The sequence below is a fragment of the Agelaius phoeniceus genome, chromosome 2 (assembly GCF_051311805.1).
Source record: "Agelaius phoeniceus isolate bAgePho1 chromosome 2, bAgePho1.hap1, whole genome shotgun sequence".
In the NCBI taxonomy this organism is placed as follows: Eukaryota; Metazoa; Chordata; class Aves; order Passeriformes; family Icteridae; genus Agelaius; species Agelaius phoeniceus.
Window position 1 is genome coordinate 112,686,751 of NC_135266.1, and position 27,241 is coordinate 112,713,991.

A 27,241-nucleotide genomic window follows, 5' to 3' on the forward strand; every position below is an offset into this window, starting at 1 on the left:
AAATCTCATTGCTCAAGAAGGCACCAGGGCAAACCACAGACCTGCCAGATCCCAGAAACTGCTGTCACATGAGGACCCACCTCTGGCACTTCTGTCAATAAAGACAACGGTTTCTATGTGCACAGAGAAGCACCTCACACCAAGACCAGCTCAGAGTAAACAAACAAGGCACTATAAAGTTGCCCTCACCATTCTCCTGGACCCCAACTACACTGCAGCTCTGATCAGCAGACCCCCCCCCAACCCCTCCCTTGCACCTCCCTATCCAGTTCTACAGGGAGCACAAGGAAAACCCAGCATTACTGCAGCATTCGTCATCCACCGGGGCGAGCTGCCAGAGAAACACAAACCTCTGACCGTGAAAACAATTAAACCAGCTACAACCTGCCCCTGAATAAGGAAAGAGAAGGATACCATCTCCAAGCACACTCCTGCAAAATGGGGCAGATGAATTCTCCTCAGTTTGCCAAAGGAGACTCAGTCTTTCATTCCTCTTCCACTGAGCAAATTGCATCCCAAAAATATTTTGCTCCTCTGGGTTCTACAGGTGTTAGGCACCCCTTCCCTCCTCACTCTCCACTTACTCCATAGCTATTGGATCTTCTGCATTGTGTTTTAGCATCACCACTATCACTTCCAACAGGCAGTGCTTCCTAGCATCCTCACTGTGGTACTCACACAAGATGTCCTTCCTTTGGACAGACATCTGACTCAGAAGCATTCCCTCTGAAATACTGCTAAGCTCCAGATGACCTCTAGGAGTAAATACTCAAACTCAAGAATGCTGTCAATCAGAACCATCCTAAGTCCCTGGACACTGCTTTTCTTTCATATTTTTCCCTTTCCAAATTAGTGGAGAATAAATGCTGACCTGCTGCACTGGCAAGTGACTGATGCAGAGGATCTCAGTGCTCAGCTGATCAGTTCTCCAGGCTGCTCAAGCCAATAATATGGAGAAAGCATTTTGTGTGAAAGTACAGACAGAGTACTTCTGATGCCCAACTATCTCTCAGAAAATAGATAATTAGAAGAGGAGAAAAGGAAAAAAAAACCACGATAGAAACAGCAGGTTAACTCTCCTTCAGGTTTCATGTCTCCAGCCTATCCAGGCACCTGGTGAAAGGGAGGAGAGCACAAGGAATGGAGAATCCATGCCCCATGGGTTTACAGCTTTCAGCTCATCCTGAGCCTTGCAAGCATGGAGACCACCAGCACTGTGCACCCACTGCTCAGATACTCAGCAGGCTGATGGCAGCACAGAGGGAGCAGGAAGCCACATTGCCACAGTCCTTGGGCTAATCCAGCAGCAGAGCAGGGATGGCTATGTGCACCAACCCAGAGCAGCTGACTGCAGCCTCTTCTCCTTACCTCTGTGTGTTGCCTGACGGGGAGTTCCTCACTTTGGGGTTACTGGAATGCATTGACAGAAATCCTGAGCTCACAGTCTCACACACACGCAGATGGGCTCTCGTCAAGTTCCTCTGGGGAGCGTGCCGCCAGAGGCAGCGTCGAAGCGCTTCCTGCCACCCGCTTCTCTCAGTGCTGGCTGCCTGCTTGCCTTTTTTCTCTTTGCTCCTCGCTGCTTTTGCACTGGGCACTTCCCTCCTGCAGCTCCAGCATTCTCTAGATGCGTGCCTCCTGCTGCCCAGGGGAAGTCTCGCATCTCCAGGGCACACTGCAAACCACCCCACAAGGAGAGAACAGAAAACCAATGAGGAACTTCCCAAGCAGATGTGTCTGCTGTGAAGAAATGCATGGCAATTCTTCCCCCATTCCCAAGAAGAGAGAGAAGAAGAGCTTTCAGACAGATGTGTATTTCAGACCAGAGGCAGCCCTGGCTGGCCATTCAGTTTACAGCCATTCAGTTTACAGGCAGTGAGGCCATCTTCCCTTTGTCCAAAGCAAATCATTCTGGAGTCAACAAAACAGGGAAGCACCTTGTATCTAAACACTTACATTCTGCATCTGTGCTCAACTTAAAGACACTTCAAAAGTCAGTAGGAAGCCAAAAGTACAAATCCCCAACATGACTTAGCTATCCAAAATTCCCCTGTGAATGGCCGTAATCTGATATTTCTTAAGAACATAAACTCTACTTAAATCTTTTGTCTCTTTGGTCCAATATACCCAGACACATGTTCAATGATGTGTGCTAAGAGTTACACAAAGGGAGAAAAATAAAATAAAATGCCTTCCTGACCACCTGTAAGTTACTGCTCTGTGTGATTACTCTGAAAGCATGAGAGGTTAGTCACTCATCATATCTATTAGAAAGGTGAAAAAAGCACTGGAGTAGTACCCAGCTAAATTTGCTCAGCAACACACCACACATTATTGAGGCTTTTAAAAAAAAAGGCACAAAAAAAGCAGCTGCTTTTTCAGCTTCTTTCTAAGAAACAATATGCATGACGCAGGCAGTAAGGCACATAAAGCTGCTTCTGGAGGTGGAAACTATTGAACATTACTGTTTATGTGCTCTGGGCTAAATTATTTTGGAACAAATTTCTGTCTTGTTTATGTTTCAACAAAATCTCTCCTGTTCATCTCACCTACTCAGATGCAAATCCACTTAATTTAGAATCTAACCAAGATTTATTGTTAATGTATTAAGCATTGCTAGTTAAATATTATTCAAATGTAAATATTCCCGATATTCCTTCTCAGCACCAAAGAAGTAGTTTCTTCCCATATATACCAAATGAAACAAAATAAACCTTATTAGAATGGGAGTGTCTTGAATTTTATGAAGAAACTACTGTTCAAGCTGCATTTCAAAACAAAAAATTGGCTTATGTGCTGATGACAACAGAGGATTAAAAGACATGGGCACTCTATGATCACCTCTGGCCAAGCAGTTACCAGCAACTTGTAGTATTAAGCACCACAGTTTTTCAGTTCCCCAAATTTGTACAGTTGTGAGGTTGTGCTGTTACACATCTTAGTGACTTTGTGCTGCTCTACTTTAATATGATCCACACTGCACTAGTTGTGTGAAGTTCTGCATCACCTACAAAAATTCTCCTCTCTACCCCACATCTCCTTAATGAGTCAGAGAAGTCATCCTACTGCCTATTCTCACCTCCACAGTGCTGCATGAACCTATTAAAATGTGGGGAATGTTTCTGCAGCAAATGTCTCATTTTAAAGTCCTCTTATCAGGCATAATCAGATGAACTCCAGTCTGAGCCACACACTCCAGAGGACCCACACGCCTCTCTGGGGCTTTAGCTGGTTATCCCACTGATTTTGGGAACAATGTTGGAGTTGCCCTATCCCTATTGTTCCTACTATCATGTTGCAATTACAGCTGGTTCTATACAGATACATTAAAGAGGAGACAAAATCTCTTCACACATATCTAAATTGTATCATCTTTGCATGCAAATTTGGCTCCCATGTCTGTTTTCTTAAATAAAACTGTAACATTATCAAGAGCACCCAACTCTGCCTTCCAAGAGACTGACACATCTGTAAAAGCCAGTGGAACTCTGTGAAACTTCTGCATCCTCACTAAAGGTGAAGGTGTGACTGAAAATACAGTGAATTCCAGGTTAAAAAAAAAATGAGAACAGGAGTAGCAGCATAACAGTGAGCAGAGCTTGATGTTTACAGCAGGATGTAATGCTTGCATGATGAACTTAAGTATTCTGGTTGCTTAATCCTCAGCTTTTCCTTTTGGATATTTATACATTATTTTACCTTTTATTACAAGATGAGAATTGTCTCAAGGGTCCCAGTCTTGCACAGTGCAATGGGAAAACATGAAGATAAGAATCACAATCACACTGGCTACACAGTATTCTTGACATCACCAAACTTTCAAGTACTTCACCCAGGGGTGGGAGGAGAACCCTCCAATTTGTTAACCTTACATTTTTATTATTCTATATGCACATCTTCCATATATTCGAAGTGATGTGCTGTGCAAGGGAACTGTGTTTTCCAATCTCAGTTTAAATTTATTCTTACCAGAAAGAGCTATAAAGGATACATCAATATATTCATTGAAGGAACAACAGTAACTCAACTTCCTCAGCTTCTTATTTCTGCACACAGGGAATGTACCATCTTTTATAATGTGAAATGGAATGTCTCATGATTTTTCTCAATGCACTTCTAACACATATATGCCTGGGAATCTAGGGTTCAATAATGGAAGAGCTCTAGAGAAATGTATTTTTGCAGCTGGAGTCTGCCTACTATAGCAAAGCCTGTATCATTGCTTTAAAATTAGAGGTAGGGTCAGTGACAGTGAATGGTCAAACCACTTTTCAAGACATTTTGGAAATCTACATCCAAGGCTGTATTTTCAGGATGGCTTTAAGGTATGGCAGGCAAAGGTTACAGAGAAATGGGATGGTTCAGCTGGCTACTCATTCTCACCACATCAGGGAAAGATCTGAATGGGAACTAACCCAATGAGAACAACAAAAATTTCTATTCAGCTGGATTTTCCCCCTGACCTGGTTGATATCATGTAACCGCATCACTATCATTACAAGCTCAGAAGAGGAGGTGAGAACAGGTGAAAATGTAGCCCCACCCCATTTGCTTGCAGCCTACAATTTGGATGGCTTTAAATTAATTCAAACTTTAACTGCATAGACAAAAGAGATGGATCTGCATTCATGAAGATAGATTGGAGACCCTTGTTTTTCCAACAAGTAGCTTACCAAGACCCCTGGTGTCACGACACTGCAGTACTCATCGTGGAGGCCATGAGTTGCAAACCACTTGTCTCACAAAAAACAGTCACCTGGAAAAAGGAGAGAAAAGGTTTCACCAACAAGAACTCCCAGCTAAGCTGTACACCCCTTCCTGCATTCAACCACAGAAGCAGAGAAATCAAAAGCTGCTCTGAACCACCAAGGGGAAGCCTCTGCTCAGCCTGGAAAGATTTATCAGCACCCAAGAAGCCACCATCAGACTGAAGACTCTGAAGATCCACGCTGCCCATGGAGGGGAGATAGGGCAGACCTCCTTTAGCACTCCCAGGTTTAGCCAGCTGGATTCCCATGAGCTCATCTGTGCTTAGAGAAGCTGGCACAAAGCTTGGGCATGTCATCTTCCCTTCTCTGCACCCACCTCTCTTCAAAGGCTCACCTTCCCCTCACAATGTGCCCAGCAACTCCTGCCAAACCCTTGTGCTTCATAGAGGCAACCTCCTCCACAGCCAGACAATGTATAAACAGAAACATCAAATATCAGGTAAAGCCAGGCAATCACATCTAGGGGAAAACCAGGCAGGTTTTAGAAGGAGGAAGCACTGCTCTGGCAGCTCCTACTTCACATCATTGCATACCCTACAGGAGGAAGGGAATCCAAAGCAAGTATAAGTGCCTGAAAGTTCAGCAATACAAGGAAACACAGGCTCTGAAGAGCAGCTTACTGCTAAATTTGAGGTTAGCAAAAAAACCAGCAGTGACCTGCCAGCTTCTCCCTCACCCGCTGTGAAAACTGTAGAGGCTGCAAGACAGTATGAATCCAAACAACACTCACACTGTCAGGGCCAGTGTGGTATCTCAGAGCACTCTCAGCTATTTACACAGCATGGACAGCCTCGCAGTTAAAGTACAACTGCAAACTGAAATCACTACCAAAATTTTTCTGGGTAATCCCAACGCATTCTGCTGACCAGGTCTCCTGACAGAAACACAGGAGCTGGAGGCTCAACTAGTTATGCATTGTGAAAGCCTGTGCATATTCTCTTCCCTCCAATGTTCTCCATTATCTACTGCAGCTTCACCTTAATAACGTAGCAACGTGCTGCCATGTAATCCACTTCACAAAACCAAACTACAAAGCTAGTCCCAAACAATGCAGCTACATTCTCCACCCAGTCCAGCCAAATCAAACAATGAAATCATCAACGTGATAGACCATCCTTATCTAGCCAAGTCACACCTGCAGACAGAAGCTGAAACAAACACCTATCGCAACAAGCTGCTTCATCCAGTAAAACTCACCACAGCAGCACAACCATCCCTGAATCCAATTACCCAGTTATATCTCCTCTCCCCTTTCCCCCACCCCACCCAACGAAACAATACAGGCTAAGCCATGCCAGTGCCAATACTGACACACCTCTACCAGAGCAGGGACAGGAATCACCTTTTCCTTTGAAGAGGAAAGCGTGTGAACACCAGCACACATCAGGATGGAGAGAATCTATCACCGGCATTGCTCAGAGCTCTATTCCTTGAAACATTCAATCCCAGCCTTGCAGACCATCGCTCAGGACGGCAAGAGGGGCATCATCCATCTTTTAGGCTACCCAGTTACTGCACTGCAATTCCATTCCCTAGTGTCCCATCTCTGCTGCTCACCTGCACAAGGCCCTGATAGCACAAGGAAGTTTGCTTCACAGTGAATTTAAGGGCAAAAGGCTGACAGCATGCACACAATGCAGCTACCGAAGAGTAATTAATGAGATGCAAATTCACATCTCAGTTTGCCTTTCAGTTAAATATTTTGACCACCCCTGTACTTCCATGAACCAGCCACCATATTACTGCACTGCAAATAGAAGGTTTAAAAAAAATTCAAACTAACTAATTCCTATTTTATGGCCCTAAGCTGGAGAAGCTTGATAGTGACAAGTGGTCAAGTACTTGGAGGTATATATCATTATGGCTATTCCAGCAGGAACAGCTGCAGTTATCACTGATTCACTTCAGTCTTTTCTCCCTCTTTGAGGAGGAGAATGTGGAGAGATGAAATAAAAGCATACCAAGTAGATAAAAGTATCAGACTTGTGGCCTGACTGTGACATGAAGCATTAAAGGCAAGAAACCTTTCTCTGCATACAAGAAAGAGCACACTGCTATTTTCCACATGGCCTTTCTGAGACTGTCAGTCTGTGCTGGACTGAGGGTGGTGAGAGCTCAAAATCAGCATGGAAAAAGAAAAAAGGCTGGAGACCTGCTGCTGCAGAAAACAAATGATAACTTTGAATGCAAGCTGAGCCTGCACCCTGAATTGTATCTCTGACAGTGGAATGGGTAAGGAAGGAGAGAGAGTGGGATAAGAGATTGCTCAGGGAAGAACAGAAGCTTTAGAAGGAACCCAGAATAGCAGCAGCAGGAGGTATTTGAGCAACCACTGATCCTGACAGCCACCAGGAAGCAAACTTCTGCAAGTGCATCCACCAGTGGATTCCCTGTGTGACCTGAGAGGTGGGGCAAGGCAATGAATCAGCCAACGCGCTCCTTCAGCACATTTTTACTGGGAAGGGCACCTCCAATTTCTCCGACCCTCATTCAACCACATGAGAGGGAGAATAGCTGTCCTGGCAAAAGGTGACTCCACTACACCCAAGAGCTACCACTGGTTTTCATCACGTGCTGCACTTAGCAGATTTGTTGAGCATTTGCTTATTTTACACACTTGCAGCTGAGCTGCACATTACTTTTTAATAAGCTGCTGTTTAATAAAGTGCTTGATTACACACCTCATTGATAAGGAGAGCGACTGGCAAACAAGGAGGACACAGGAAGTGTTATTCAAAGCTTTTATTGAGCTGTCCGACTTCCTTAAGATCATGTAAAAGCAAATAGATAAAATGACATTAATATTCTACACCCCATACATCTCCCTATGACACCTGAGGATAGAGGGACACAAGACACTTCAATCCCTTGAAGCAGTCCAAATTTTTAGATAGGGCTCCCTACCAAGGGCTATTAAATACACCTTTAAATCTGTCTCTGCCTCCTAGCAAAAGCTGTCCTCCTCATCCTTTCCCAGGAATGGATAAAGCCTGTCAAACTACTAGGATTGAACCCATCATCATTCAAATAGGTCTGTCAAAAATGCAACCTTACCTTCTGCACACCAGCTCTGTACTGGACCCAGGAAAGCAACTTCAACCAGTGTAAACCAATCCAACTCTATCCCATCCAACACTTGTGAAGATATAAATAATATTCAGGAGACAACTTTCCTGTTTCATCCCACAAGGTGTCCATGTGCTCACTGGCACAAAGGAGGCAGTGCTGACTGATGGCAAAGGCATGGATTAACTTATGCTTATTGAAATACATTTGTGCCCATCTTCTGCCAGGTCCCTCTGCCCTTTTTTCATAAACAAGGGCAGAAAATACCTCAGGTACCTTCAGATGGGTAACTTGGATGCTCCAGGGTAGGTAGAGGTAAGTTGTTCATCTAAGGTGATTAGATAACAACTCACAGCCAGTTATCAGTTTCTAGATGGTCCTAACTTACCCTGAAACAGTACGGACTTTCCTATGTTCGTGTCATAACAATAAAAAATGATGCACAAAGTTCTCACAGTCTCCCAGAGAATTCCATCTTACTACATCAGAGAAATCACTGCTATTCCAAAGTCTGCACAGCATTATCTCTATGTTCACAGTTTTATACCAGAAATTACTCCTTGCAACCTCCACAGGGAAAATACCTTCTCCTGCACGTGAGGTGTAAGCATCCCTGTTGAACTCTAAATGAGTAGGTTATTGCCTACAACTAGATCCAGCCCTGAAGCACAGAGAAAGGGGCTGAGCAAAGACAGATTCACCTCAATTAGCACCTTGAAGACCAACAGACACAGACAGGAAAAGGGCATCAAGATTCTATGCCATTACATGGGGAGAAGTTCCCTTGAGTTGTTTCTTTTAATGTAAGAATTTAGGACCAGAGGATAAGCCTCCCAGAAACTGTAAGAATATTTAATCAGGCCCATGCAAATGCAGTGTGGTCACACAATGCAGCTCCTCTCAAATAAGACAGTACAGACACCCTTCCTCCCAGCCCCTATCACCACAGATGGGGACCTTTCCCAAAGAACAAATCTCTCCTGAAGTCCATTCAAAACAACAAAGGCCACAGAAAATCCAACCTTTTCCTCTACATCCTTAAAATGTGCAGTGAAGACAATCACTGTCAAAGCACAATACAAACTCAAAGGCTCAGAGAATTAAGTGTTGTATGAGTTTCTCATGCCACTATCCCCTTTTCTGAGAAAATGGTATCTCTAGCAACTATTCTCTTCCTTCTGACAAGTGCATGGATAACCAACAGTAGCCATGATATAAAGGCTGTGTAAGTAATCATTCTTTTTAGGTACTTTAAAAAATCATTCTAAAACAGTCTTTTGCAACAGACATGTTGCCCGCTACTCTCACAAGTGTAACTTTCAAGAGTTGTGAATAATACTAACACTTCTTGTCAAACAGACAACTGTATGTCCATTAAACTTTATTTTTAATGTATTTAACAACATTTCAGTGCATTATTAATCCAGTAGGGATGCATGGCTGTCCTAGACAGCTTCTGACTCTGTACAACTCCTTCTCCAAAGCAGTGGAGGAGACAGACACTTATGGACGCTGGTGATCAAATTCAAGGTGTACACAGACAAACACTGAGAGCTTTTCAATTTCCCATCTGCTATTATGTAAAAAACACTTGATCTACTTGGTTCACTTGGGACTGGAACAAGCTCTTGGCAGATTCTGACACAGTTCCAGAAATCAGCCTGGGGAAAAAGCCAAGAGAAAAATTCTTTCAAAAACCCCTCAAAGCCTAAGCTACAGCTATCTGCTTCTGCACAGGAACATTATGAACACTTCCCCTCAGCGTTCCTGCCATTTCAGCTGCAGCAGCAGCAGTGGCACTGGCAGGTGCGGGTCAGCCGGGGCGTCGCGCTCCCTGTCACGACATGGTTGCGCTCCCTGTCACGACATCGCGCTGACCTCAGCTCAGCCTGGCGCAGCTGCCAGCATCACTTCAGCTCCACCTCTGCTAGCAGGGCTGGGAGCAGCCTATGTACTTTACAAGTGCAGTTTGGAGCTCCCTGTGTGGAGCATCACTCACCTGAGCAGCAGTCGGGCTGCCATGGAGTGCCCAGCTATTGTAAACACCAATAAAGATCAAAAGCTCGAGCAATAAGGGATTTTTCAAGAAACATTTTAACAGTATTTCACTAATGTATGACAGGCTTCTGCAGCTTTCCATGTCATGTTAGCAGTTAATAGCCTTAGCATCAGTCAGCATTGCATGCAGGAGTCAGTGGGTAATGAGAGTTCTCTATGCCCTGCTTTCATAGCTTTGGCTTCTGTCAAAACTTCATTTACTTTTCAGGAGTTAGGAGAAGCCACAGGCAATCTCCTTCCTCTCACTTCTCTGGGTTTATTTTTTGAAAAATTTAAATAAGGACATCAGCATGAACAACCACAGGTGAAAGACACCTGTGTCAAACTTGCCAGCAGGCCATTCTCTAGAAACTTATCTGTTGAAAGGGGCTGGGGGAAAATATGCTGAAATACTGGATAGGGAGACAGGACAAAAGAGACAGCAGTTTGCTCTTCTACAAGTATTAACACCAGACTGCTTAAACAAAAGGCTTGGGAGAAACAAGTCCCTAATCAGTTCAGCACAGAAAAAACCCAAGTGCTTTTTCCTTCCCTTTCGGCATCCCTTCAACAGGCTTCCAGAATGAAAGATAAGAAGCAATCCTCAGGCGTAACTCCTTGGGCTGCAGTCTTGTCAGTTTTCATAAGCTAAGTGGGGCTGGGATGGGTCAGTACAGGACAGAGCTCCTCTGAGAAAAACCCAGTGCTACAGCAAGCAGTAATTCCGCACTCTGCTGCAAGGGGACACGACACACGACACCAGCCGGAATTGCTGGGGGCGAGCCGTACACCTTCCTTCATGTCAACCTTCACCTTTACAGCTCTCCGCTCTCTCTCCTCCCAAATGAGCACTTTTCCAAGGCCCCCCTGAGCATCACTACCTTCGAGCACTGCCTGCCAGACCAGTTTTCGCTCAGGACTGTCACCACCAGCCATCCCTCTGCTCTGCTCCTCTGCACGAGCCCTCCTGCTGTTCTCAGGCACCTGGGGAGCTCAACACCACAAACCCAGCATTCCCATGGGAGCAGAGCTGAAGAGCTACTACATCCCTGCAGCTTACTGCTGGGTAAAATGTGTGCCAGGGTGTGCTTGTCCCTGGTGCACTGAACCTCTCATTCCCTTGCTTTTAGACCCACATCAGGCATGTGAGAGGCAGCATGACCCTCAGTGACACAGTGCAGTGATTTCACACTGGCTTCCCAGCTATTAAACACAGGATCCTCCGCACAGCAATGACTCTTCTAAGGAGTAAGGCACTTCAAAGAACTCCAGCAAGCAAAAACTGCATGTACACAGTACTCCACGATGCTACATGATTATATCAAAGCTGCTGGGATGAAAAACTGACATTTGATAAATAACATGAGGTCACCTCAAAGATCTCAGAACACTGCATGTAAAAATGTTATTTTGACAAGAAATTAAGCAATTGTATAATCAGGTCTATTATCAAATCTACTGCTTTGACACGATCTTATAAAAGTACGAGGAGCATGCAATTCCAATTGCTGCAGGATCCTCCCTCACTCAACACAAGATGTAGGCATTTAATATTCCTCTAGTTAGCCACGCATGTACAGCACATCCTAACGCACTTCAAAGTATTTACTGTGCTGTATAAACACAGCGCTATTTTCAAAGCCTCATAACTGTCAAATCAAAGCTGCCTTTCACTAAAGCATTCAGAAGCATTTCTGCTGGATGGTGGCTATTTGCCTGACAGTTTCAACCTTCTATGCCCCAACCACAAGAAGGTTAATTTTTTTTAATATATGCATATATATATATAAAATTATTATTTTCAAGAGGCAGAAAAAAGTGTTTTCTTGCTAACGAGCTGTCAAATCATTTTGACCTGAAGTTTTTTTAGTTTTTTTTCTAATACATACATATAAAATGTGGTGGAAAACTTCCATTCCACCATCAGAAGTTCTGAAAAGAGTTTCTCCATACACAGGATTGCCTCAACTGTCCATTGTACCAGCTGTCTCTGTTGAGGCAGGCTGTGGCTGCTCACCTCAACAGGCTACAACTTGGTTTTATATTACACTGCAAATACATTTCTAATCAATCCTCAAACAAATCCAGATTGGTACACAGATAGAACATTGCCATTTCACAGGCAGTGGAACAGTGATATCAAGACACCTGAAGAAGTCCGTTTAGTAAAATGCAGAAAGCAGAGCTCTGAGCAACCTGAAGAATGGTCTGCACTGCTTGATCTTACCCAGTGTTTTTATCAGTGAACCACTAAACCAGAGTTTTTGTGCAGGTCTTCACAACTCTGTGCACACTGCAAAGGTGGCAAGGATAGCTTGACACAACATACACAGGCAGACTCACAGACTTAAAGCAATTTGTAGAGCGTAAGTAACATGGTCGAGTAGATAAATCACAGGCACGTTCAGAGCCGAGCTCTGTTCCCAAGTTTGCCACCAAATCCAAGCAACCCTGGCTTTACACGAGCCCATGGGCCCCAGCCACCCTGCTGATAAGGTAGAACAGATATCTGCACCCTTTGTTCAGAAGGCACAGAGGACAACCACAGGCACAAGGAGACCATCAGTGACAAGGTGGGTCAGTGATTTAAAGCTCTCCTGCTCTGCTACTCTGCAGACAGAGCCTCACCAGAGGAGGAAAAACACAGCAGCACTGCTTTCTTTAGAGGCCAAACAGCCATGAAAACAAGACACCCAGCTCAGAGTAATTGCCAGTGCTAGGAGCTGAACAGGCAGCTGTGTGGCTATCTGTGCCTGAACAACAACTGCTCTGAACTCAATACAGAAAACAGCAAGCTCTCCCTCGATTCCATATGCAGCTGAATTATTGTGTATATCATCCACTCTTTATGCCATCAACTGTACCACTAAGGAGCACGTAAAACCAGTATTGCTTTCGAGACTACAGCACCCAATTTTCAGTGAAATCTCAGAGGACATTGCTCCATCTCTCTTTGTTGAAAGAAATCATGTCAGTGGTAAAAGGCACTTCTTCCTTCCTTCGAAAGGATTTCATTGATCCTGCCTAGGTTTTAAAAAACAAATAGGCCAACCACCTTATAGTCCCCTGTTCATCTCCCTTCCCTATTCCACAAGCATCTTCTTGGAGGCCAAACAAGGAAAATCCCACTTCTGCTTTTAAGTCTGTCTGGAAAAAAAAGGGATCTCTCTAAAGAGATAACATTCATTCTTCAGATATAGTTAACTGCAATTTCATAACAGTATTTAAAATAAATTCAATTAGTGTTGTCAAAGTAGATCAAAACCAGAGTGCTCAGATTCAACTCTACAAAAGAATATGGAAGAACAACCCACAGAAGTAGGAATAAAGAAAATGTAAAAAGTTGTGAGGCAGCAGTTCACTTCATAATAGCCACATTTACCAGATTTCAGGATGGTTCACCGGGATCCAACCAGAAGTCTATGGCACATCTCATATGCTGGTTCTCAATCAAGTTCCCAGAGAGGAGTGTGAGAACCCTGCAGCAAACCCAGGCACAACAGGCTATTCCATCCCTCCCTTTCCCAATATAGAAGCACAACTGCTAGAGCAGAATAAAAAAGAAGGCTTAGACCACAGGCTTAATACCTCTTCCAAAATTTCTACTGCCACTGATTATGATAATTGAATATTCTTCATATTCTTAAAGACATCTGATGCTTTTTAACTCTTGTTGAATTCTTGCTCCTCAGCAAGATTCTCACAGCATGAGTTTCACTGCTTAATTGCAACCATACTAAATAGTCTATCGTCAATTTACAGTACATGTTCTGTATCAACAGAAAGTCTTGAGGCAGCAGAAACTCTTCCCTAGCAAAGCCCCAACACTCTGCTGTTGGCCCTGCTTAAAGCTTCTTCAAGAGGGCTTCTCTTTTGATACCTTGCATATACGTTCAGAGATGATTTTTGGCAAAAAGAACAAGGTAAGCTGGAGGAACTGTTCTCAGGCAAGGGAAGCTGTAACAAACAGGTGTAAAAAACATTTAGCAAGTTTAGCAGACTCTTAGCAATGTAGTTAGATGAGCATTCCTTTTGGCAGCACTGCCAGCTTAGAGAACTGCTGGTACCAATATTTACTCCCACCCCTGCACCACACTGTCTGATGTGCCCGTGGCCAAACAGCAAACCAGTCTGGCAAACTGATGCAGGCTAAGTATCATCATTTCTTTGCCAGGCTACTTCTAATCCAGATCAGCTCCCTGATCCGTTCCAGCATCCAGCTGCTCCAAAACAGCAGCACCAGCACACACAGCAGGATGGTGCAAAGTCAAAACAGATGAGCACCAAGGACTCCTCAAAACCCAGCTCTAGCACTGAAGGAAGAGCTCAAAAGAATAAAAACGGAGGGCAGCTCTGCCAACAGGTAAGGGTGCACTCTCAAAGCACACCCCTGCTTCTTCAAAAGTATAAATCAAAAGTGAACACTGGAACAGTTCACTTGGATTCAGCACATTAAATGTCACCTGTTGTTGCTAACCAGTATTTATAAGCCTGCATGTTCTTAAAGGCAACCCTTCGGAAATTTCCCAACAGATAGATTTTTTTTGTTCAAGTTCTTCAAGATTATCTGGACTTCCTAATTATGAATAAAGTTCCTGTTCTTCTGGACTTGTGTAGTCCCTACTACAAAGGAGGTCAAGCTCCAAAACAATTAAACTTTTAAAGCAGTAAAAAAAAAAAAAAAAAACGAAAACCTAACAGACAAGTAAGGGTACATAGGGGAAAGCTCTTTTAAATTCAATAGGCAGAGCACTGCTTGAACAAAAATTCGGCAATGAAATCTCCTTCCATTCACAAATTGCTCTGAAAAACTGAGTTAACACCTTTATTTTGCCAGCAGGAAGACTAGAGGGACTCCAGCAGAGCTTGTAAGCAGGAAATCCAAGCCCACAGCAAAACTTGCTGGGTTAAAGGACTTCATATCTGTGTAAACAGACCACAGACCTTAGGGAGGCTCAGAGATTTCTGTGAAGTCCAAGGCCACACAAACGAGTTAGAAGGATTTTATGAAGGCTGCCTGCATTGCTATGAAGAAATTCTGACAAACTTCTACAAAGCAGAACAGAAAAAACCCTGCAAGGTAGCACAGCTCACATTTAAGATAAAATTAGTTTGAATACTCACTGGAATGTAATTGCTTCACAGGATAAAGTTGTTGTTGCTGTTTGGAGTTGGGGTTTTTTTTCCTATTGAATTTATAAAAGACCAGCAAAATTCCTAAGCCATAGGCACAGTTTGTGAGGCAAGAGAATTGACACAGCATGTCAAGAATTCAGAGGAAAAAACAACATCTAGGAAGAAACATGTAGAAATAGGTGTGGGAAGTCAATGTGCTGCAGAGTAGCAAGCCTTTGAATAGCTGGGAAATATGGATCAAAGGTACTCCATTCTTATCCACATCAAACATATAAACTGCTCAGAAAAGCTGTAGTATATGAATATTTTAGCCTTGTGGCTTACAGTCGCCTCAGTTTCTATATTTGGATATTTGGTGACAAATGCAGTTTGGCTGTGGACTAACCCTAACTAAAAACAATCCAAGCACATGAACTGTAAAGATGAAATGTAAGATGGGGGGGGAAGGAGGGGGAAAGCACAGGGAAGAAAGAGTCCACACCCTTTGTATCCATAATATCCAAAAGAGATCTACAAAGTTTCTGGTTGTATGACCAGAAACCTATTTCTTTTCTTTCACATTAAAATGCAGGTCCTAGCTTAGAAGATTGTGTTGACCAATAAACAAATTAACTCATCACAAGAGAGAAAAGCAAAATAACTCCCCAAAACAAACAAGGGGAAAAAAAAAAAACCCTAGTGTACAAAAAGATGGTCACAACACTGCTATCATAGTCCAGCTACTCCCCCACACCAGAGCAAATCACAATTTTTCCCAGGACCTCTTTAGACATCTAGGAGCTAAATAATCTGTATTGGGAAAACTACACTGGAAAGTCATAAACAGAACTTTTACTAAACACTGCAAAAATCAAGTGCACGGGCAAAATACATTCCCAAAAGAATTTATCACGTTAACCTGACCAAAGATGAGCAGCTGAATGGGAGGGGGACTTACACAAAAACTTGTTTAGGGTGGGGGGTTTTTTTGCTTGGTTTTGTTCACACTTATTTAACGTCAATGATTGATTAACATTTTGGATAAAGGAGGTCTTTGTTAGTGATTCAGCATCTCCACCCCTTCAATTAAGGTGTTAAGAGTTCACACAAGTGCAGTGAGACCCAAGATCCCCAGACCCCTCTCCACAATAAAATCCCGACCCAAAAAAAACAGATTAAAAAAACAAAACAAAACAAAAACGCACTTGCCCCACTGAGAAAATTCCAAAATCCCAAAACTAACATCGTTGCTAACTCCAAGTCAAAAAAAGAAAGATGCCTTTCTTTTGTTGTTTGAGGAGAGGCCAGCAAGGGAGACAGGGAAAGAATATGAGCCCTTGAGCCATTTTTATGCACTGAGTAAGAAAAAAAGGACACATTCATTAAAAATAATCTCTTTGGAGATCACTGTTAAAAGAAAAAAAATCCACACCGCGTAACAGAGCCATCATGCCAACTTGTCCAAAATGGCTATAAAACCTCGGGAAAACAACGCCTGTAGTTCAGGCAGGAAAGCAGATCCCTGTGCCATGGGATGCAGGCGTGTGCACTCCTGCAAGCACAGCTCCTCTGCCGCAGAATGGACACAAAACGACTCCACTCCGTGTGTGTGCCCCCATCAGCTGCCCAGTTCCACACCTGCAACACCCCGCTTCAGCCGGACACACCTCAGAGAAAGCAGGACACAGGCAAACCAAAAGAAGTGGGGATAAAGCTGTTAAAGTATGTTAATTCTTTCATTGGATTTCATATAATGCCTTGCCTAGCTTCCCAACGGTTGTTATTGTAATATCTCGAGCAATCGCTGATCAAATAATTCAACAAAACAGGAAAAAAAATCTGCATCACTTTTTTTCCTCATGCTTTTAAAGATTTGATACATTTAAGGATCCTTCAGAGCATCCAATGTCTGTGTGGGCTTTTCACAGAGAAACCAAGGACAAAATACTTTCAAGGAAAATAAAAATGTTACTGGAACCCCTAAAAACAGAGAGAGCTATCTCCCCCGCTTCCTCCAACTGTGTTTTGACAGAAAATCATCCAGTCACCAACAAGGAGCCTTAAGGAGACAAACTTGACTTGGCACAGCCCTTTCTTCTCTGCCCAGACCAAGGAGAAGGTGTTACTTTACCAGGTAAGGGCTACCAGACTTGATGTTTCTCTCCCAAAAGTGAGGTTCATGGTTATTTCCTGACCAGCTTCAGAGTCCATGTTAGGTCTGGCATCTGAAGAATTAAAGCATCTTTCCTTTCACCTTGGTGGGTTTTGAATCACTCCACAACCAGCTCCCATCTGACACTTATTTCATTCTTCCTTTGCTGCATGACAATTTTTTGATTTCTCATGTAGTTTACTATTAAAGCACTAATCATGTAATCATCCCACCTTAATATTTTACACCCAAATAGCAACCCACCAATGACTGTCACATCAGATTCTTCCCATCTGTCTCCTCATGCTTTGTCTACCCTCCCTGAGTAAAATCCACCTTCCATATCCCAAACAATCCATCTTCAGAGGCCTTTTTAGACCCATCAGCTACACAGAACCTGGGGACAGGGAGCTGGACAACACAGAAATACAGGCTTCTCTCTCCTCCTAGAAGTGGAGCCTTGCTGCCTTGCATGCATCCACCTGTCCCACCATTTCCCTAAGCATTTGAGGTCTCTACTGTTCATTTTTTTTCCTCATCGTCTAACCCTTAACCTCATGAAACTTCAGATTTAGTCTCTCTTCCCCCTTTGCAGCCAGCCAGAGCACAGATTCCCTCTCATGCATACACACACACAGAGCTTCTCCTCTACCTAGTAGGAATCCTTCCAAATAAACACATTTCCCCTGCCTTGACAGATACTGCTCTTCCCCACAATCCCCATGTACAAGATCCCCTCCCACACTTAGTATCTCACCTACTAGTTCGATACTACAGGCTCAGCTTCCCTGGATTCCTGCTCCCCTGGTCTATCTACACTGCCTCCCAGCTCTGGAGCCCCACAATTTCCCTCATGACCCATGTGCACCACCTCCCTCCTGCTGAAAGCACTTCCTACCTCATATTCTGGCTCCCAGTGCTACCCCAATCCCACTCCCATTTCTCTTTCTTACAACGATTCAAGTCCCAACTCCTCACATGCTTCCCTTCATGTACCACTCTCCCCAGCCAACCTCATACCCATTTCTTCACCCAGCTCTCCACATCTTTTCCTGTTCAGTACTTCTGCACCACATCCCTTCCTCAGGCATGTCCCAGGTGATCTAATGTCCCACACATCATCTCCCACCCTCTCACTGTGTGTTTCACCTTGTATCCCTCTCCCTACACCCCTGTGACCCAGCCCCTCACTTCAGCTGAACCACAGAGTTCACACACACAGCTCCCGCCCCACTTTTACACCACCTTCTTTCTCCTAGGACAATCTTCACTCCCAATCCAACAGCCCCTCCCATCCGATGTCCCAGCCCCTCACTGAGATTGGAATCTCACAACCACCTCTCTAGTCCACCCAACACGGCCCGAAGGCACTTCCACACACCTCAGGGCAGCACAGATCACCCCAATGCTGCACCCACAGCCCCACAGAGCACAGCCCCAGTGCCCGATACACCTCAGGGCAGCACCCACAGCCCCACAGAGCACAGCCCCAGTGCCCCACGCACTTCAGGGCAGCACAGATCACCCCAATGCTGCACCCACAGCCCCACAGAGCACAGCCCCAGTGCCCCACACACCTCTCCACACAGCAGAGAGCCCCAGCGCATCCCCCGCACCACCGAGCATCCCACACATCCCTCCACCAGGCGCAGCTCTTGGAGCATCCCATGCACCACACCGCGACCCAGGACAGCCCACACATGCCTCCTCCCAGCACATCCCCTGTGGCATCCCATACATTCCTCCATATATCACAGCCCCCGGGGCATCCCCTGCACCACGACGCCGGGCACAGCATTCCATGTGCCGCTCCACACAGCACAACCTCCAGGGCTCCCAGTGCACCCCAAAGCACCCCACACATCACAAGGAGCCCTATGCCCCCCACGCCTCCTTCCATGGAGCACAGCTCCTGGAGCATCCCCTGCTCCCAACACGTCCCTCCATGGAGCACATCCTCCAGGCATCCCCTGCTCCCCACGGAGCACAGCTTCCAGAATATCCCCCATGCCCCACACACCCCTCCATGGAGCACAGCTCCCGCAGCATCCCATGCTCCCCACACATCTCTCCATGGAGCACGGCTCCCGGAACATCCTCTGCTCCCCACACATCCCTCCATGGAGCACATCCCCCAGGTATCCCCTGCTCCCCACACATTCCATGGAGCACAGCTCCCGGAGCATCCCCTGCTCCCCACACATCCCTCCACGGAGCACATCCCCTGCTCCCCACACATGCCTCCATGGATCACAGCCCCCCAGGCACCCCATGCAACCCCTGGGCTCCCCTCGCCGCCTCCTTTGGGGCACCCCCGGGACCCCCCCCAACTCCCGAACTTGGTGCGGGTGCCGGTGCCCGGTGCCCGCCCCGCACTCACCGCGCTCAGCCCGTGGCCGGCGGGGGCGGCGCGGCGGCTCCGTCCCCCTCCCGCACACACACACAGGCTCCATTGTCCGCCGGCGCCTCCCCCCCCCCCGCTCCCCGCGCACATGGTACCGCCCAGCGCAGCCCCTCGCTCCCGCTCCCCCCGCCCGCTCTCCCCCCCCCCCCCCGCTTCTCCCCACACTGGTTCCAATCCCCCCCCCCCCCCCCCCCGCGCCCCCCTCCCGCCGCGTCCCGCAACCCGCGGAGAGAGGAATGGTACCGCCCGTCGCGCGCGCCCCGCCCCGGCAATGGTACCGTCCGCTACTCACTCGGCCGGCGGCGGGACCGCCTCTCGCTCCCCGCGCCGCGCAGTGGTCTCGCCCGGCCCCCCCGCCCCGCCTCTCCCCGGCCAGAGGGCGGGGACTGCGGCCCTTCCCCCTTCTCCGCGCGGTGGTACCAGCCGGGCTCTTAAAGAGACAGGCTCCCCTCGGTCTCGCGGCCCCGCCCCTTCATTAACATAGCCCGGCCCCCGCCCCGCGGCGGCCACGCCCCCTCCTCCCCTTTTAAAGAGACCGCGCGCCCGGGGCTCTTCTTAAACGGGCCGCCTCCCCCGCCACCCCCCCGCTTCCCTCCACCCCAAACTCCCCTCCGCCGAGTCGGGCGCCGAGAATGGCCCTCAGCGCCCCGGTTCTCCGGGTGGCGGGAAGGGCGCTCCCCGCGCTCCCGGTGCCCGCCAGGTACCGCAGGGGAGGCGCCCCCGGTGGGGCCGGGGAGGGGCCCTGGCGCTCCCCCTGAGGCGGCGCGCGCGGGGGGCCCGCCCCCACCCTGCCCCCCCGACCCCAGCGGCGGCACCCCCTTAACGGAAACGGCGCGCGGGGCCCCTGAGGGGATGCGGGATACGGGATGCGGGATAGAGGATGCGGGATAGGGCACGGCGCCGCCCGGCCCCAAGCTGGTGCCCTGCCCGCCCTGCTCGGCACCGGCCCGCCCAGGCCCGCGCCGCTGCCGGTGCCGTGGTACCCCCGCCTCTGCCTCGCTGCCTCCCCCCTCTCCGCCCCGCGAGGGGGATTCCACGCGCCCTGGGGAGCCGAGGCGGCCACCGGGAATCGCCGCCAGCCCAATGGTGGCACGGCCCGGGGGAGCCGCTGGACCGTCGTGTAGCGGCGCGGGCCGCTGGCACATGTCCCTGCCTTCCGCACGTTTCTGAGGAACGCGGGATGAGAGCGGGAGGGGGGGATTAGTGGAGGAGAAGCGCGTCCCTCCTCTCAGGGGGCTGAGCACCCCGACTGCCCACCCGCCGAGAGACCCGAGGGCTTTCTTCTGAGGAGAGAAAAAGCCAGGATAAGCAGCAGCTTGGAACTGAACAGGGAGGGACCAGGCAGTAATGGCAAACAGACACAACCTATCAACTCCTAAAAATGCTCAAGGGCCCCATCCTGGACAAATGCTCCGTGTTTGGGGGATTAGACATCAATGTAGTTTGGTTTCAAACTGGCAGTGAAGAGTTTTGAAGATTTGTAGCAATCCCCCGCCCTTTTCAGTCTGAGACTTACTCTGTGAAAAGACGGCTTTCAACATCCACTAATCCTTCTCCTTCACCTCCACAAAATGTTCTTAAAATGGGCGCTCTCGTGGCTGTAAGGAAGAGGTTTCCAAGCCACCGGTGGCACACCGATGCAGCCGAACAGAGAAAGTCAGCGGATCAGTTTTGCTTATCCGCGCTGCCTGAATAACCTGTTTAGCCAATACAACATCAGTGAACAGAAATGCAGTGTCCTCCCTCCCCCTTTATCCTCAAACGACCCATTCTTTGTCCAACTCCCACTTTTAAGTAACTCAAGTCTTTGGAAGAAGACCCTTTTAGCGCAACATTCACGCTGGGCGTTGCTCTTGGCAGATAAAACCACCTCCTCTCTTTGCTCAGCCCTCAATCCCTTTTTCTCTTTTTGTCCCTCTCTTCTCCTCCCCTTGTCCTTGCTCACTTGCAAACACTGTTAAAGAACTCTTTACAGCTTCCTGAACACTGCAACAGTTGCTAATTATCACCTCTTACCCCAGATAGATACTCTTCCTTCAGGGACACACTTCTTAACAGCGGGGTTTCAGTCCCTTCTGGTTGGCAGACCAGAGACTCGAAGCATTTCCCGCTGGACAGACTTCCAGCCCACTGACACCTTTTCTAGACAAGTCCCTGGGGCTACAAGTTCCCAGGATCCACGACCCGAAGGTGGAAATCTTTGGTCTCTGACAAGTCTTTCCACTCACTGACGCCAGCCCCACCTGCATCTTTCCAGCGATCGCGACCAGCACCTTCCACAGCTGAAGTGTCGGTGAAACTGGAACCACCACCTTTGCTGCCATCGGTTCCACACTCTCCTCTACATGATGTTTAAACTTTGCCCATTTTTACATTGATACGGGTCTCTCTTAATGCAACACCTGCAATTCCTCCTGTCCTTCACGCATCCCACCATGCTGGCCAGCATGGTGCAAGGAAGAGAATGTACCTCTCAGTGCTTCCCACAGAAGATCCAGTCCCACTCTCACCGACACCAGGAACCCATCGTGGTTCACTTAAAAGGAAGTTGCTTGCCCTGGGCAGTAGAGGCTGGGATTTTTCTAAGGAGCCTAAGGAAGCCAGGCACCCGACTTCCGTTTTCCAAAGGTACCTTTGAAAATCCTACTCTGTGCCTCAATCCCGACACATGGAACAGCAGTGATAAAATACAAGGAGTTAGCGAACTGCCTTTTTTGTTCTCCTCCCTCCTCCGACCCAGTACTTCGCTGCCTGGTTCCTTTAGGAGTTAGACCGGGGAAAACGAGCACAAAATGCTACTAGTTTGCAGATGCTGTGGTTCCTCCGACTCCCCTCCCATCCCCCCGACCCCATCCCCCCACATTTCAAACAGTTATAAATGACTGTGCAACTCTGCAGGCAGCGGTCTCAAATAACCACACCAAGCCTCTCCCCTCCAACGGCTTTAAGTCTCTTCCTTCCTCTCTTTGGGGCTCCGGAGAGCAGCGATCAAGGTGCTCTGCTTCACTCTCAAGAGTTAAGTTGCTGCTTCACCCACCACCTTTGGGAATCCACCACAGCAGTGAATTCCCAAGGCTGTCCTTGAAGGGTTTTACCATGGGAACTGACAACAACAGGCTCCAAAACGATCCTAACTGGTTCTAAGTCGAGATTTCAGGTAGCAGAGCCCCAGATGTTGGGACTGTCCCCACCAGCCTCGAGAGCAGCCCCCTGTATTGAGGCCTTGCCCTCCCTTGGCCAAGCTCATAAAAGCTGCCCCGGAGAAAGCAGCTGTCCCGACTCTTTAGAGCACTCCGCAAATCCAAGAACATCTTGGAAGCATTACAGCTCTCACCACACTGTGTATGCTCTCCTCACAACTCCCCGTCTGCAGCGAGGGCAGGAGATCAGCCTGTCTATTCAAAAGCACGGCCCTCTTCCATTAGAGCAACCCAAGCCTAAGGAAAGTTGCCACGGGAGCTCTGGTTCTTCGGAGCAGACAGATCAGACGAGATAGCCCAGCCAGCAAAATACATTTGCATGACACTTTCTGTACATGGTTCAGAGCATGGCACACCCCGATCGCAGCTTTTATTCTCTTCAAGGGCCTGGCCCTGCAAACACTTAATTTTACATGTGTAAGTAGAGTCCCACTGAAGCACAATGGAGCTACTCATGCAAATAACATTGAGAGCGTGTAGGGCTGTGGCTCTGTTTCACTGTTCCATCTGCAGCAGACCCAGTTTTAGAGGATCCTGCCATGCTCTCTCAGTTATTGCTGCTCACTTGTGCCAGTTAAACTATTTATGTAGCTACATGCATAGGTGAGCTGTTTAAACGATCCAACTTTTTTTTAAAAGCCCTGCTAACAAGAACAAAACCTTAACACCAGACCAGCCCTGATGTAGATTTCATCCCCACAAGCAGCTGAACTGGCACAACTGGAGGAGGTGGAAACATCTGAGAAACAGGAACTTTTGAAGATGGAGTCGAGTGAGGGAAGGTGAAATGGAGACATGGATCCTCAGCGTGTGAAGGCTGGAGACATTACCCTTTTCTGAAGTCACACCCTGCTCCTGACCATCGACTGTTTGAAGTGAAGCCTTCTCCAACCAACTCATTCCACGTGAAACACTTCCACCTCAAATACAACAGTAGATTGGGCCTTTTCAATCAATAATTTTTAAAAAAACCTTGCCTCAAGGAGAGCTGTCAGCAGTAAGAGTCTGCCTACAATCCCTATACCCAGGATCATGGACAGGCGCTTCTCCTTGCAGGTAAAGGATGTCAACACCATGCACCATGTAGCCAGTACATTGCTGCTTCTGCAGTCACGGGATCCCTTGCTATTAGCTTCGGCGTGGCACATTTGGGCCATGCAAAGTGTTCTCTACAATTTATTTTTTTTTAGTTTATGGGCTATTCTATCTCTAGCAACTCTGTGCTGAAATTGCATCACATATTTCCTGTCTGCCGAGGCAAGATTTCCCTCTTTCAGTGCGATTATAACCTTCCAGCAGGGAAGCTCCACTAACTCCTTAAGAGCTTTGCTCTCTACACTGCTTCCCGACCCGCATTCGTGCAGACCTGCACAAAGTAGGTGTAAAACACCATCACTGCTGGAAATTAAGAGCACACACCATTAGGAGGATGTTTTGCTTTGTTTGTTTGCTTTAGGTTTGGCGGTTTTTTGCCCTCTTTTGTGCTCCCGTGTAAATGATCAGAGGAGCTGTGGGACAAGAGAGATCAGTCTCTATGAAACCATTTTCTTACAAGCTTTCAGGTTTACCCTGCTGCATGCTCTAATGAGCCTTCTCGAAAGGAAACAACCCATTTCTGTAAGGAATCCAGGTGATTATGGTTTGCATACCGCCGTGATCTCTCTGCATGGGCACAGGGGAGTTGCCTTCATGAATCTTGCTGCAGGATGAAGTCTAAAGCTGGACAGTGTGAAAGAGAAATGGGAAAGGACCACAGGGAGGGGTACTTTAACATCTATTGTTAACTTGGAAAAAAAACCTTCTTTCAGAAAATCTTTTATTTATTGTAAATCATTCCTAAAAGATTAGGAAATCAGGCCTGGGGGAGGGGGAGAGATTGTTGTGGCTTTCTTTCTTGTTCAGTTTCTTTTAGTATTAGACATTAACCCGAGTCTCCTCAGTTTTGCTGAGCCTCTATCCTGCAAACCACCAGAGAATATTTTTAACATACTTTGTGTGAACAGTCCCTCTGCATCCCATCGTGGGTGGGACTTCACAGCCTCCCAGAGGAGGGAAATGCCTCTCTACTCACACCAATGTCAATTTTCACATACAGTCACACACATCCCCTCCAAAACACACACACACGCAAACCCCACTTGTGTCTCCACTGCTGGTGAAAAAACTACCTGTAAGTCACCTACAGCAATGACTACTCTCCAGCTGGCTGCACAGGGCATGGAGCTGTGCTGAGACTGGCTGATGGATCTGACCAGCACTGGCTGCACATCACCCCAAGGCAACAGTGTGCAGATGATGGCAAATTCACCTGGGCAAGAGAGGCCCTGCTCTCGCTTTCCTGTCTGCACTGAAAAGAGAGAAACAGTTGATGTCGTGTTTTCCTGTTCACAAGAGCACCCAAACAATCTAAGCCTTAATCAGGTTTGGGCGGGAACATGGGACTGTGCCTGTGGTTATAATATTCTTCTGGACATCCACAGAGACTTATAGTTGATCTGCCCACTTGAAGACATTATCTCCCATCAAAAACTCTGATGTGATGAACAAATCCCGTGCATTAAAAGATTCCAGTTGCAGGATGCTCTTGCCCAATTTAGAGAGTCTTTTCTCAAGTCAATAAGCAGGTATGAGGCAAGTATCATGCAGCCATAGAGATAAATGCTCAGCTCTATCTCCTATGATTTAAAAAAAAACATGGAGAAGAAAAAGAGGGAAAGAACAGATACTGATTCAGAAGGGAAATCAGGTAAACAGAATCTGGGGAAGCATATGCTCATGCAACACATGAAAAATATGAATTCATACCAAACAAAGGTGGGAAATTTTGGCACAGAGAAGACTTCAGAACCAATGATTGCACAGGAATACTGCTTCCACCACACGGTCCCCACTTATAGGGAACTGCTAACACACACTGAGTGCTGTGGTCCTGCCAGGAGAATTTGTCTTTGGAATTGCCTGACCCTTGAGCCTCTCAAGATTCTCAGCCATGTCTTCACACTCCCTTTGAATGTGTATGGCCATCTTTGACATCAATGAGAACAGACATGGCAGCAGCTCACAAAATTGCCAAACTCACCTCCTGCTTCCTTTCAGCCACCTGCTGAGCCTGGTACAAGCCACCAAGCCCCCTTACACAGCCACACAGCCACGTTCTCTGTGCTGCCTGCCCACAGCTCCGGGACACACATGTGCACCTCCACGGTGTAAAACCGAGCAAACAAAATTTCGTTCCCAAAGCAACATTTCTGAGAAAGCCACGACCAGATGAAGAAAGCACCTCTCATTAGAAGCATCCTTCTCACAGGATAAATAGGAGGCTAAGTCTGCCCTCAGACAGACAGAAGAAGTCATCTGTCGCCAACACATACAACAGCTCTCCTGACATAAGGGGCTTTTTGTGCCTTCCAGCACTGCTCCTCCAGCATCCAGCTGCTCAGGGTACCCGCCTGCTGCACAACAGGCCAGCAACACGGACAGATTCCACTCATGCTACCCATACAAGCACCACGGAGTTGTTTGAGGGAAAAATTTCGCTCATGTCTCTCCTTCAAGGCTACGAAAAAATAAAAACAACTTCAGCATGAATTCCCCTCTAGACTGTGCACAAAGAAACCAAGCCCCCACCGTACCGCAGACTGGCCCATTAAAGCGAATGGTTAAATTCTTGCTATGAAAAAGTAGGCGTTGTTGTCTGTTTTGCGAGGCAGAAATCAATATTCCCGCCTCCTCTCCTTCTGCTATTTCACCTTGAGATACTCATGCTCAGTTAGATGAGATCTGAGTCTTACTCACTGTTACTGCAACTTTTCTCTTTCCAGCATTTCACAGGGTCACGGGTGTTCTTAGAGTCCTAACCTGCCTGTAATTTACCACTCAGCTCCCTAAACTGATCACCACTGGTGACTGAAGTAGTGACTGATTTTCCTTCCAAATCACACCACTGCAGCCATTTCTAACTATTTATCTACACCTTCTATCTCCATCATTTTCCTCCCTGTGTCCTCCAATAACAACCCTCTTTCTGCCACAGCCTCTCTCTTCTCCGGACCCCTATAATTCACTCCCTGGTGCTAGCCTCTCCCGTACCGTGGCCATCTTGTAGAAATTATGTTTTATTGTGAAATGCCCCTTCTGCTCCCACTCTCCCTCTAATCTAACTCTGGGGGGTAGCTTGGTTTAGTCTATAAATTTGGGGAGTGGGGGCTGGGCAAGGGGGGAAGGACCTGGGTGGCTGATGCTCAGCCCAGGCAAGCCTGCAGCAATGTTGGCTGGGCAGAGACAGGCAGGGGAAGATAAGCCAGTACCGTACCTCAACAGCTGCTCCTTCAGCCAGGTTTCCCTGCGGCAGTTCAGATCCAGGGCCTGGACCGATTCCCACAGATCAGGTAGCAATAATGCCAGGCTGACTGGGCTGTTCTGATGAGCCCTCTTGGATGCAGCTCTGCCTACAATCATGCCTGCCTCTGTCACCTAAGGATTAGACAACTGCAATATG

The 27,241-nt window shown here is 47.2% G+C and overlaps 1 protein-coding gene across 5 annotated transcripts in view; it reads right to left on the reverse strand.

Annotated features, from left to right (window-relative positions):
* BCL9 (BCL9 transcription coactivator) overlaps positions 1-27,241 on the reverse strand; it is a 57,643-nt gene that overhangs the window by 10,007 nt on the left and 20,395 nt on the right. For 3 of the 5 annotated variants that reach the window (XM_077174553.1, XM_077174552.1, XM_077174549.1), the window contains exons 2-3: positions 4,674-4,756; positions 1,369-1,675 (exon numbers count right to left, since the gene is read on the reverse strand). In XM_077174553.1, the coding sequence (XP_077030668.1) occupies positions 1,369-1,421 (53 nt within the window). In that variant the 5' untranslated portion in view covers positions 1,422-1,675; positions 4,674-4,756. Of the gene's footprint in view, positions 1-1,368; positions 1,676-4,673; positions 4,757-19,519; positions 19,637-19,835; positions 19,909-27,241 lie in introns of those variants that run through there. The other 2 variants (XM_077174551.1, XM_077174550.1) reach the window with 2 other exon arrangements.